The sequence below is a fragment of the Bombina bombina genome, chromosome 4 (genome assembly GCF_027579735.1).
Source record: "Bombina bombina isolate aBomBom1 chromosome 4, aBomBom1.pri, whole genome shotgun sequence".
NCBI lineage: Eukaryota > Metazoa > Chordata > Amphibia > Anura > Bombinatoridae > Bombina > Bombina bombina.
The window spans coordinates 443,670,840-443,684,600 of record NC_069502.1 but is presented as its reverse complement, the minus strand read 5'-3'; the positions used below and the strand labels follow the sequence as shown (position 1 = coordinate 443,684,600).

The following is a 13,761-nucleotide window of genomic DNA, read 5'->3' as shown; positions in this document are numbered from 1 at the left end:
TATTAAACTTATTAACCCCTAATCTGCTCCCCCATACCGCCATCTATATTAAACTAATTAACCCCGAAACCTAAGTCTAACACTAACCCTAACACCCCCCTAACTTAAATATTATTTTAATAAATCTAAATAAAAATTACTCTTATTAAGTAAATTAATCCTATTTAAAACTAAATACTTACCTATAAAATAAACCCTAAGATAGCTACAATGTAATTAATAATCATATTGTTCGAGTTAAATCAATAGCGCTAATATTTTTGCACTCAATGACAGATTAAGGGACCGATTTATCATCGGTGTCTGTCCGACACGATCCTTTCAGCATACGGTGTCGGCATTTATCATTGCACAAGCAGTTCTTGTGAACTGCTTGTGCAATGCCGCCCCCTGCAGATTCGGCCGCTAGCAGGGGGTATCAATCAACCGGATCTTATGAATTTGGGTGGATTGATGTCCGCAGCCTCGGAGCAGGCAGACCAGTGAAGGAGCAGCGGTCTAAAGACCGTTGCTTCATAATTGCTGTCTGAATGCTCGCATGGAAACAGGGGCATCAGGGGCCATTCGGCCCTTGATAAATCGGCTCCATAGTCATGTGAGCAGATGAGATATGCCAGGCAAAAGACCATTAAATTAGATAAATTCAATATTAATGCAAAAATGTTTGTGAGTTTTCTGATGGACTGGAATACTGTTGGTGAGGGTTGTAAATTACAAAGTATCACAAAGTGTTTGTGGTGTGAAAAGGCTTTACCTTCTTTTCTATGCTCATTTATGCTGCTTGATATTTTTTATTTCTTTTGCAGACTAAATCCATTACATAGTATAGAATCCTGGTATCTATGCAGTTCAGCATAGTCAGATCTCAGTCTAGCTTACTTTACATCGAGATGAATAGCTCCAACACTGCTACAGCTCCCACTTTATAGCAGGAGCTATTATCTTCTATGGAAGATGCTAAGCCTGCTGTCACTATCATGTCCTGCAGTCACAATACTACAGTAAACTCCTTTGTCATAGAGTATATTAGAAGCTGGTGCAAACTCCATACACCAGTATTAACGCAGCCTTACATTTAATGCTCATACATAATGCAAATAACCCATCCCCCACCACCACAAATAAACTTAATGGCTGACTAAGACCCCAACACAATTTCCAAAATGCAATAAACCCCTGAAACCTAACTACAACCTTTAGCAAGGTAGGTAAGAGCCTCAAGATTTAAAATCAATACACTTAACTGACTTACCTTTTATAAGTCGCTTTCATTTGTGCTAATTTTTTCATCAATGTGCTTAATGTTCTGTAATATTTAGAACTATGTTTGTATTATTTTATTTTTGTGGTTTGACTGGTTTGATTGTATGTATATATATGTATATATATGTATAAAAATAGATTTGGGACATTGTAGCCGGGTTTTTTTCTGGAGAACCTTAGACTGAGTCTATTTTGTATCAGTGTACATACAGTATCAGTGTCGGACCACTTTTGATTGACTCTATGGCATAGATTTACTAACCCCCCAGATGGACACAGGTGGCGTGCAGCGCCATCACCTACCTGCAAGTGGCCAACTGCGTACAAGCAGGGGTTGTTGGTGTATAGGTTAAGAAGCAGTGGTCTGATGACTGCTGCTTCTTAACTCTTTAGTGCAGGCTCACTCATACAAGCCTACAGCCCAAGGTGCTCTAAAGCTACATTTGTAGTTTCTTAAATTGAGCCCTAAATAACAGTGCACATATCAGTGTTGGACCACCTTTGATTGACTCTCTGTATCAGTGTTCGAATCAGTGTTGGGCAAACGTTTGATAAACGCGCTCTATCAGTGTACATATGAGTGTTGGACCACCTTTGATTGACTCTATTTATCAGTGTACATATGAGTGTTGGACCACCTTTGATTGACTCTATTTATCAGTGTACATATGAGTGTTGGACCACCTTTGATTGACTCTATTTATCAGTGTACATATGAGTGTTGGACCACCTTTGATTGACTCTATTTATCAGTGTACATATGAGTGTTGGACCACCTTTGATTGACTCTCGGTATCAGTGTTCGAATCAGTGTTGGGCAAACGTTTGATAAACGCGCTCTGTCAGTGTACATATGAGTGTTGGACCACCTTTGATTGACTCTATTTATCAGTGTACATATGAGTGTTGGACCACCTTTGATTGACTCTATTTATCAGTGTACATATGAGTGTTGGACCACCTTTGATTGACTCTATTTATCAGTGTACATATGAGTGTTGGACCACCTTTGATTGACTCTATTTATCAGTGTACATATGAGTGTTGGACCACCTTTGATTGACTCTATTTATCAGTGTACATATCAGTGTTGGACCACGTTTGATTGGATTTAGGTATTAATGTACATATCTGGGAAACAGCTTCTTCTTTATTTTTGTTTTGTTTTGTTTTTTTACGATAATGGCCATATGGTGCTGCTGCTCTGCTATTAATCAAATAATAGTTAAAATGGTGTGGCTGGGGTTCTGTTGCATATTGTAAACCTGTTGACAATGAGAGCTGCAGTCAATTTAATTGTACGCTATGTGTGGTACTAATTTATTGCCTCTCCTTCAATGCAGAGTTGCGCACATACTTACAGAGCCTCCTGGACTTATTGCGCAGGGCTGAGGATTTCCTGCGCCACAACATGGATTTCTCATTCTTTACTCAGACCATCCCACAGTTTATGGAACAAATGTACAATAACGTGTTTCCCTCCAGAATCCGTAGAGAGATCACAGGTACCCAACTTTGACTAATGATTTCATACCTGTTCCTATATCTTATTGTCTGGCTTGAATTTTGTACTGATGTTGCTTTATTCAAAATTTAAACGGTTGTACAAGTCAAAATTATACTTTCATGGTTGGTTATCAAATTCAACTATGTCAGCATATATAGGTCTCAGAATTGTGCACCATAGAGCAGATGTGTTTTCAACAATGTTTGCTGAAATACTATAAATAAAGTGCTCTAGACACCTGCAGGTTGCTAAGAATAAATTTGATAACAGAGGTAAATTTTAATTGGACACACTGCCTGAATCATGACATTTTAATTTTGTTTTTCATGTACCACTTGTCGTGTGACACCCCTGCTAAGCCTAACATGTCCACATACTTCTGCTTAATGGGGCGTTCAATTAAAAAATAAAATGCTTACATTTTTTTTAACTTATTTTATTTTTTTAATGTCAACACATCTGTGTTCCTAAACAGAACATGGCTGGTGAGCCAATCAGGAGCAGCATATACATGTAGCCACCAATCAACGATATCCTGTTTAGGAACTGGGATGTGCTCGCATCTGGGGCATTAGCTATGTGTTTAACCACACATAGGGGTTGATCATAGCTTTGCGTTTATTTGATCAGGTAATGTTTTCTGAACCTCGAAAGTTATTTTCAATGTGTTTTACCAGTGACCATGATCATAAAATGCTTCTGCTGTTAATATCTCTCAAGCTCAAACTTTTTACTTTACAAAACAAACAATAAATTATTTTTGTCGTTAATTTCCTTATTTGGTAATCCAAAAAACAAATGTGCAGGATTAAAGACAAACAAAATGGAGATTTCAGGGATTCAGCAATTACATCACAGGCTGAAGGGCCTGTATGTGAGATGTGTGCAAATAACCTGTTGACCATAGAGATATGTATGTTTGTCTCTCTAAGGGTTTTGAAAAGTGGTATTATGGGTATAGTGGGCATGTGTGTTTGTTGGGTTATTGATTACTTATATTTGTTAGTGTAAAGGTGTTTATTATTCATTTTTGAACTTGAATTGATTGAACAGACTATGTTTCTTTCTGTTTGGTGACATTGCTTCCCTAATGGGATACAATATAGCACATGTCATTTCAGTGTGTTTTGCCCTTGTGCAAAACCAACGTTACATTAACAAACTTTTAGGGCTATCCAGTACTAATTTGAAAATTGTTTTTGTAGGTTGTTTGTCAAGTCATTTTAGCTGTGGAATTCAATAGATGAAAAATCTTCTTGTAAACAGTTAAATAGCCAGAATTTGGATTGTGATCAGTTAAACGGTACTGGCACACGTTAAGTATAAAATCATTTTTCACCAAACCAATAATGACAAAAGTGCTGCTGAAAAACAATAAAAATAGCCGATTGCAATGATGTCGACATCGGAAAAGGCTTACCTGCAGTTGATAACGTGTGAATAATTATTAAATGATAGAATGTGATCAACTTCATAGTTTGCAAGGGGCACAAGTAATTTCCTAGTATTGTTTCTGTTGGGTAGTACTAGGCGCTCAAATGTACAGAAAACAGAATATAAGAAACTCGACCGTTTAAAAGTTGTATTACATGGACAGCCAGCACCAGGTCTCTGTGAGAGAAGGTGCTACTGAATGTTTGTTTTCATCGTATAACAAGTTATAAGTTCAGAGATGCATGTCTAATACTTCCTTCAGCACTAGGTGGCACTGTGATATCTAATATAACATTACCTCAGTCTACAAGCTTACTTTCATGTATTCTTTTATTCTTTGAAAAAGAGCAGATTCCAGAAACAGAAATACTGGACAGTGATGATCCCCAATCCACCTTATCAGGACTTACAGTATCAGATTCAAAGAATGGGAATTGTACAAACAGGTACATGAACAAATACTAACAACCATCAAACTTAAATAAAAATAAACCTATAAAACTGAAACATCGAGGGCATTTTGTGAAAAATATAACAAAACAATATAAACATATTGGGTCAGATTAGAAGTGACGTGTTAATAGTTATGCACGACCGAAAAGGGGTTTATTGCTGATGCTTGCGCACGTCCAGTTTACAGCTCATATTACAACTTTATAGTAAACACGATCGCTTGATCTCGATCACGAATTATGATGGAATGATATCCGCGTCCTCAGTGCTCTGGTTAACTGTTTCGCAAAACAAATAAATGTGTCACAAAATACATCAAAAATACCTTACAAAGTACACTTACACTCATTATAACACTAATCAATAAAATAAAAATTGCACAAAAAAATTATAAGGACTCAAAGATATGAGGTCTCACGTGTAAGGGGGGAAAAAGGCTGCAAAGGGCTTTAACATAGACATACATACATACATATAAATGTCTAAATATGTATGTATATATATATATATACTGTATATATATTTATATGTATTTATATGTGTATATATGTATTTACATACATATAAATACATATGTACACATATATAGACATATATATATATATATATATATATATATATATATATATATATATATATATATATATATATATATATATATATATATATATATATATATATATATATATATTAGTGCATTGAATCCCTTTTAAACATTAGGTGCCAGCACATTTTAGGATCAGCACCCTGGATGGTGTTTGCTTATTGGTGGCTACATTTAGAAAACCAATAAGCAAGCATAACTCAGGTTCTCAACCAAAATGGGCCAGCTATTAAGCTTTACATTGCTGCTTTTTATTTTAAATAAAGATAGCAAGAGAAAAAAAGAAAAAATGATAATAGGAGTAAATTAGAAAGTTGCTTAAAATTGCATGCTTTGGGCCAAATTATCAAGCTCCGAATGGAGCTTGATGCCCCTGTTTCTGCGCGAGCATTCAGGCTCGCCAGAAACAGTAGTTATGAAGCAGCGCTCTAAAGATCACTGCTCCATAACTTGTCCGCTGCCTCTGAGGCTGCGTTCTTCAATCCGGCCAATCCTATACGATCGGGCTGATTGACACCCCCTGCTAGCGGCTGATTGGCCGCAAATCTGCAAGGGGCAGCATTGCACAAGCAGTTCACCAGAACTGCTTGTGCAATAATAAATGCCGATAGCATATGCTGTCGGCATTTATTGATGTGCGGCGGTCATGATACATTACATCGTATCATGTCCGTCCGCACATTAGTAAATCGGCCCCTATATCTTAATCATTTAAGAAAAAAATTGAGTTTAGTGTCCCTTTAAGATTCTGAAAACATCAAAAAGTATATTTATGCAATATTCATATTTAATACAAAGTTTAATTGTGTGTTTACTGTAAATACTTCACATTCCAATGTTCTGAACATAGCAGAATATGTTTGTATTTATAGATATTCCTATATATATCTGAATACATGTATACCTTTATATAATCATATATATATATATATAGTACCAAAATATCATCAGATATATGTAGAAATATGTATTTATGAATACATAGAACATATTATTTTATGTGAAGAACATTGGAATGTAAAATATTCATATTTTCATGTTGGGTTAGCACACTTGAGAATATGCGATCGTGTTTGCACGTGAGTAGGGTGCAAGGTTTTTATCCACTTTTTTTGCTCCATTGACTTCTTTGGGGGAATATGTTATGGAACGTGATATTCTAAGTTTGTTTTTTCACACACATCGGGTTAGCGCAAGCAAAAACTGTTTACTTTCAACTTGTAATATGAGCGCTACTTGATGCGTGCAAAAAGCTTACTTCTAGTGGAGTTAGCACTCGAGCGGGAGCGCTAAATACCGCTCCACTTGTAATCTAGTTTACAATATGGTAGTTTTTTATGTAGTTTCCTTTTTTTCAGAGGTATCTACATTTATATATATATATTTTTTTATTTATTCATTTTAGTTTTTTTCTTGGTTCTGCATTTATAATATTGTCAGTCATTTTATATGTGGTAAACTATACTACTAAGGTGTGTTCTTCTTAGGTCTAATCCACTGTCCAACTTCAGTTATCAGGGGTCTTAGAAGTAAAAATGTCTCTGTACTGGCAAGTTAGCAAGATTTAGAGAACCAGATAATTCCTCACACATAGAGATTCATATTTCCAGGCTTCTTTGTAGAACCAGAGGTGGACAGACCTATGCTGTAAATTATGATATATATTTGTAAGCGGATATGTGGGCTTTTTGGACTGATTGTCTGTGTTTGAATTTTTCTATATATTGCAGCACAAAAAGATTACATACAAAAGATATTGAATTCCTCTTCCAAAATTTGGAATTTAAGGTGGAGAACTTATTGACCCTGATTCACAGAATGGCTGCTAATGAAGCGTCTGAACCATTTGAACAGAAGACCAAAGGCAATCTAAATGCAGAGGACATTTTTATGGGGGTATAATGCAGGCAAATTAATAGTTGCATAACTGTTCTACTTTTACAGGCTTTTATTTTTTCAAAAATAGCTAAGACTCTCTACAATGGGTGTCAATAGCAATAACACAAAAACTGTTAAAACTCTGCCCAGGATACTGACATGACCATAGGGAGGCAACTTTTAAGATATTGCCTATCCCAGCACATTTAAATAGAGAACAGACATAAGTGATTTTGGGGGGGGGGGTATGGGCCAGTAAATTTAATTGACTTTTATTAGCAGTATGCCATCAAATGTTCTTGCTTAAAATAAAAATGACCAACTGCCACCCAATCTGTGTACAAGTTTGACTCACTCATCCAGCCTTACCTCTGTCCGATGTGTTAGGTGTAACTGCTGCAGGACAATACCTTCACTAGAGGAGCAGATAGAAACAGTCCAACCCATTTGCAGAAAACATGTACTTATAGATACTGTGCATAGACTAAGAAAAAGGCCATTTCTAAATAAGAAAACAAGACTAGCCACTCATATATAAGCAAACAGGACTAGCCACTCATATATAAGCAAACAAGACTAGCCATTTCTAAATAAGAAAACAAGACTAGCCACTCAGCAAACAAGACTAGCCACTTATATATAAGCAAACAAGACTAGCCACTCATATATAAGCAAACAGGACTAGCCACTCATATATAAGCAAACAAGACTAGCCATTTCTAAATAAGAAAACAAGACTAGCCACTCAGCAAACAAGACTAGCCACTTATATATAAGCAAACAAGACTAGCCACCCATATATAAGCAAACAAGACTAGCCATTTCTAAATAAGAAAACAAGACTAGCCACTCAGCAAACAAGACTAGCCACTTATATATAAGCAAACAAGACTAGCCACTCATATATAAGCAAACAAGATTAGCCACTCATATATAAGCAAACAAGACTAGCCACTCATATATAAGCAAACAAGACTAGCCACTCATATATAAGCAAACAGGACTAGCCACTCATATATAAGCAAACAAGACTAGCCACTCATATATAAGCAAACAAGACTAGCCACTCATATATAAGCAAACAAGACTAGCCACTCATATATAAGCAAACAAGACTAGCCACTCATATATAAGCAAACAGGACTAGCCACTCATATATAAGCAAACAAGACTAGCCACTCATATATAAGCAAACAAGACTAGCCACTCATATATAAGCAAACAGGACTAGCCACTCATATATAAGCAAACAGGACTAGCCACTCATATATAAGCAAACAAGACTAGCCACTCATATATAAGCAAACAGGACTAGCCACTCATATATAAGCAAACAAGACTAGCCACTCATATATAAGCAAACAAGACTAGCCACTAATATATAAGCAAACAAGACTAGCCACCCATATATAAGCAAACAGGACTAGCCACTCATATATAAGCAAACAAGACTAGGCACTCATATATAAGCAAACAGGACTAGCCACCCATATATAAGCAAACAGGACTAGCCACTCATATATAAGCAAACAAGACTAGGCACTCATATATAAGCAAACAAGACTAGCCACCCATATATAAGCAAACAGGACTAGCCACTCATATATAAGCAAACAAGACTACTCCTAAATAAGAAAAAAAAAGACTAGTCACTCCTAAACCAACCCATTTGCAGAGCCACACCAGTATAGACAGATCTTTCAAATACAAAAGCTGTATAGTATAAAACATTACAAAATATAGAGAGGAAACATGTTGGTGTCCACACGTTAAATATCCCCCCTTCATACCCACGCTTATATGCTCAATGCCCTATCCCCCACCTTTCTATTACCATAACTGTTATTCTAGAGTCCAAATCTGAGCACACTATTAGCCTCTGTAATTTTCCAACTGCTATCAATTCTATTAGAGCGGTAGGGTTGCCACCTCAGCCATGTTTTCCTGGACACTTATGAGTTACACATGCTGCAGGGTAAGCAGGGAGGAACATGTATTGTGCTGTTCATCATAATACATGTTCTGCCCTGCTTACCCTGCAGCATGCGTAACTCATAAGTGTCAAGGAAAACATGGCCGAGGTGGGAACCCTATCGAGTGGGCATGTATTTCCATCTAGGTTTGCTGAAGTGAGTATTATTAAAACTGTATAGATCTGAGGTTCCTAATATTTTCTCTTCTGACTGACTTTGGTCTTCTTCCATGGAACAACACTCATTTATATATAATAATTAAATAATATTTATAAGCAGTTAAGCACTGATTTGAAAAACATCTACAGACAAAATAAATGTTGTTAAAACATTTCCAACTGTCATTAGTTAGTACAATGCATAGAGTATTATAAGTTAAGAATAAACATCTTGTAAACCCTGGTAAGTTTGTTTGTATAATGATTTTGGCCAATTAGAACTAGAAATAAATGGGTTTGTGCACTGGACATTTACTCTGTAGTATGTAGCTAGGTCAGGCAACGTGCAGAATACTGACAGCATGCAGGTCCAACATACCGTCACAAAGGCCTTTGCTATTCAAAGACCATTAAAAAATGCTGTTTGTCATGGTGGTAAAATTGTGCATGAGCAATAACCCTACTTATTTATGAATCAAAAGGTTTATTTTATGGAATAATCTAGCTAAGTAGAATTTGTAGCATACCCTCAGCATGGTTAGTCCTGAACCGTTTTCTCTCTGTTACAGAGCAATGATGACACAGTGAAAGAACTTAAAGCACAAGGTTTGAAAACAATTCACAAACTGAAAGCCCAGCTCAGTCAGGAAGGAGTTTCCCTAAACGATCTTCCAGCTCTAGGTAAGTAGACTTTTTTGGCTGAAAGCCAGGTAACATCTAGTGATCCTACCCTTACGAATATTTAGTGGTGTCTCCAAATTCTGTGAGCAGAAAATTGGCTATAGGTAGATCTTATGGGTGCACATGAAGCCAGTAGTCATTTTGTCAGAGAAGGAAATCACATATTTGTGTTGAAATGAATATAGGTAATTCTATAAAATGTTTATCCATTAATACCACTATTGAATTTATCCGATGCTGTGATCATTTAACAGATGTGAAGCCGGTGGCTGATCATTTCAAATTGCAGAAGAGAGATGTAACTACAAACTTAATTAACATGACTGGATATGGAATACAAAATTACAAAGGTATAGTGAGCATTGATTTTCCTAGTATCATTTTTGGTGTGTGATTAATCAATTACATTGGTCTGTTAAGCTACATTCCAAGGGGCCAATTTATCAAGGGCCGAATGGTCCCTGATCCTCCTGTTTCCGCACGAGCCTTCAGGTTTGCTGGAAACAGCAGTTATGAAGCAGCGGTGTTACGCCCGCTGCTCCTTAACTGGTCCACCTGCTCCTAGGCTGCGGACATCAATCCGCCCAATCTCATAGGATCGGGCTGATTGACATCCCCTGCTAGCGGCCGATTGTCCAGGAATTTGCAGGGGATGGCATTGCACAAGCAGTTCACAAGAACTGTTTGTGCAATGATAAATGCCAACAGCATATGCTGTCGGCATTCATCCTTGTCTGTCGGACATGACCCGCTGAGACCGATGATAAATCAGCCCCCAAATATTTTTACCATCAGAGTTGAACAAATATTTACAAATTCCCTTTAAAAAAATGACTGACTCGAAGAGGTCCAGCATGTACACCCTATCATTACTTCCACATGCCTGTAGAGGACAGTAAAACATCTTCATACATATAATATAAAGTATTTTTTACAAAATACAAGATCATCCATTAAAAAAAAATAGTTAATTTTTAAAAACAGCCTTATGAATGCAGTGCAACTAAGAAAATAACGGCTAAATTACGAGTTGTGCGTTAGGCTTAAAAAGCAGCATTGGCCAGTCCCAAAGCTGCTATTTAACGCCCGCTGGTATTACGAGTCTTGCAGGTACAGGTGTACTGCTCACTTTTTTGGCCAGACTTGGAAATACCGCAAATCCACTTACGTCAATTGTGTATCCTATTTTTTCAATGGGACTTGCATAGCGCCGGTATTACGAGTCTGCCAAAAAAAAGTGGTACACCCTCTCCTGTCAACACTGGTACCGCATTTTAAAGTCAGTAGTTAAGAGTTTTACACTACAAAGCCGTAGCATAAAACTCTTAACTAAAGTGCTAAAAAGTACACTAACACCCATAAACTACCTATTAACCCCTAAACCGAGGCCCCCCCACATCTCAAACAGTAAAATAACATTTTTAACCCCTAATCTGCCGAACCGACATCGCCGCCACTATAATAAATATATTAACCCCTAAACCGCCGCACTCCCGCCTCGCAAACATTAGTTAAATATTATTAACCCCTAATCTGCCAGCCCTAACATCGACGCCACCTACCTACATTTATTAACCCCTAATCTGCCACCCCCAACGTCGCCGCCACTATATTAAAGATATTAACCCCTAACTTAAATATAATTTAAATAAATCTAAATAAAACATACTATTAATAACTACATTATTCCTATTTAAAATTAAATACTTACCTATAAAATAAACCCTAAGATAGCTACAATATAACTAATAGTTACATTGTAGCTAGCTTAGGGTTTATTTTTATTTTACAGGCAAGTTTGTATTTATTTTAACTAGGTAGAATAGTTATTAAATAGTTATTAACTATTTAATAACTACCTAGTTAAAAGTTATCAGCCAATCGGAATTGAAGGGACGCCATCTTGGATGACGTCACTTAAAGGTACCTTCATTCAGTCATAGCCGTCGGAAGAAGAGGATGCTCCACGTCGGATGTCTTGAAGATGGACCCGCTCCGCGCCGGATGGAGGAAGATAGAAGATGCTGTATGGATGAAGACTTCTGCCTGTCTGGAGGACCACTTCTGCCGGATTCGTTGAGGACTTCGGCCCGGTTGGGTGAAGACTTCTCCCGGTAAGGTGATCTTCAAGGGGTTAGGGTTAGGTTTTTTTAAGGGGGTATTGGGTGGGTTTTAGAGTAGGGTTGGTTGTGTGGTGGTGGGTTTTAGTGTTGGGGGGATTTGTAATTTTTTTGTACAGGTAAAAGAGCTGATTACTTTGGGGGAATGCCCAGCAAAAAGCCATTTTAAGGGCTATTTGTAATTTAGTGTAGGGTAGGGTTTTTTTTATTTTGGGGGGGCTTTTTGATTTTGTTAGGGGGATTAGATTAGGTGTAATTATTTTAAAACTCTTGTAATTTGTTTATTATTTCCATAAGGATCTACATAACCCGCCTGGACGACCAATTGTGTCAGGTATTAACTCCCTCACTAGTAATCTTTCATTATATATAGACCAATTTCTACAAACTTATGTTAAAGATACGAAATCATACTTAAAAGATACTATAAGTATTTTAAATACAAAAAGAAAGCAGCTCGATCCTCCTTTTCCTACAGAGCACCACAATTATGGAATGACCTCCCTTACACTATAAAAACTTCCCCATGCCTAATATCCTTTAAGAGATCCCTCTCTACATATCTCAAAACAGAATGTGCCTGTCATGGTTGATTAAATATTTCCTACCAGTTCTATGTTAAATGTTTGCATATACTGTATTGTGTATTATTATTGTTTTTGTATTTTATTGTACACTATTGTATCAATGCAATGTTTTGTGGTCCCAGGACATACTTGAAAACGAGAGAAATCTCAATGTATCCTTCCTGGTAAAATATTTTATAAATAAATAAAAAAAATTCTGTAATTTAGTGTTTTTGTTTTTTTTTGTACTTTAGCTAATTTTATTTAATTGTATTTAATTGTATTTAATTTAGGGAATTAATTTAATTATAGTGTAGTGTTAGGTGTTAGTGTAACTTAAAGGGCCATAATACCCAAATATTTAAACACTTGAAAGTGATGCAGCATAACTGTAAAAAGCTGACTAGAAAATATCACCTGAACATCTCTATGTAAAAAAGAAAGATATTTTACCTCAAAAGTTCCTCAGTAGCCACCTCCCATTGTAAAGGACTTCTAAGCAGCCTATTAGTATGTTTGTCCCGGGACAACTGAAAGGATGAGCTTTGTGCACTCTCATATTATTTCACCAATCAGGTAAAGGAAGCTTACTATGAAATCTCATGAGAGTTAAGTCAAATCTCATGAGATCACAGTAAGAGTTCATGACCTCAGCACTGCTGATGCTGATTGGCTGCTGTTCATTTCTTCATTTTTTTAAATTTTTTTACCTGCAGCTGGGAGCAGCTGAGTATAACTTTTTACACAGAACTTTACTCTGCTGAGCTGAGGAGATTGTGAGGTAAAATATCTTCCTTTTTTACATAGAGATGCTCAGGTGATATTTTCCTGTCAGCTTTTTACAGTTATACTGCATCAGATTCAAGTGATTTAGCATATGATTATTATGTCCCTTTAAGTTAGGTTTTATTTTACAGGTAAATTTGTCTTTATTTTAGCTAGGTAGTTTATTAAATAGTTAATAACTATTTAATAACTATTCTACCTAGGTAAAATAAATACAAACTTGCCTGTAAAATAAAAATAAACCCTAATCTAGCTACAATGTAACTATAAGTTATATTGTAGCTATCTTAGGGTTTATTTTATAGGTAAGTATTTAGTTTTAAATAGGAATTATTTAG

At 36.3% G+C, this 13,761-nt stretch overlaps 1 protein-coding gene across 1 annotated transcript in view; it reads left to right on the top strand.

The window, feature by feature from the left end:
- PRSS56 (serine protease 56) overlaps nt 1-13,761 on the top strand; it is a 95,020-nt gene that overhangs the window by 51,997 nt on the left and 29,262 nt on the right. Inside the window, exons 11-15 of the mRNA XM_053711910.1 lie at nt 2,607-2,768; nt 4,551-4,650; nt 6,992-7,157; nt 9,840-9,951; nt 10,206-10,301. Coding sequence (XP_053567885.1) covers nt 2,607-2,768; nt 4,551-4,650; nt 6,992-7,157; nt 9,840-9,951; nt 10,206-10,301 — 636 coding nt within the window. The remainder of the gene's footprint in view (nt 1-2,606; nt 2,769-4,550; nt 4,651-6,991; nt 7,158-9,839; nt 9,952-10,205; nt 10,302-13,761) is intronic.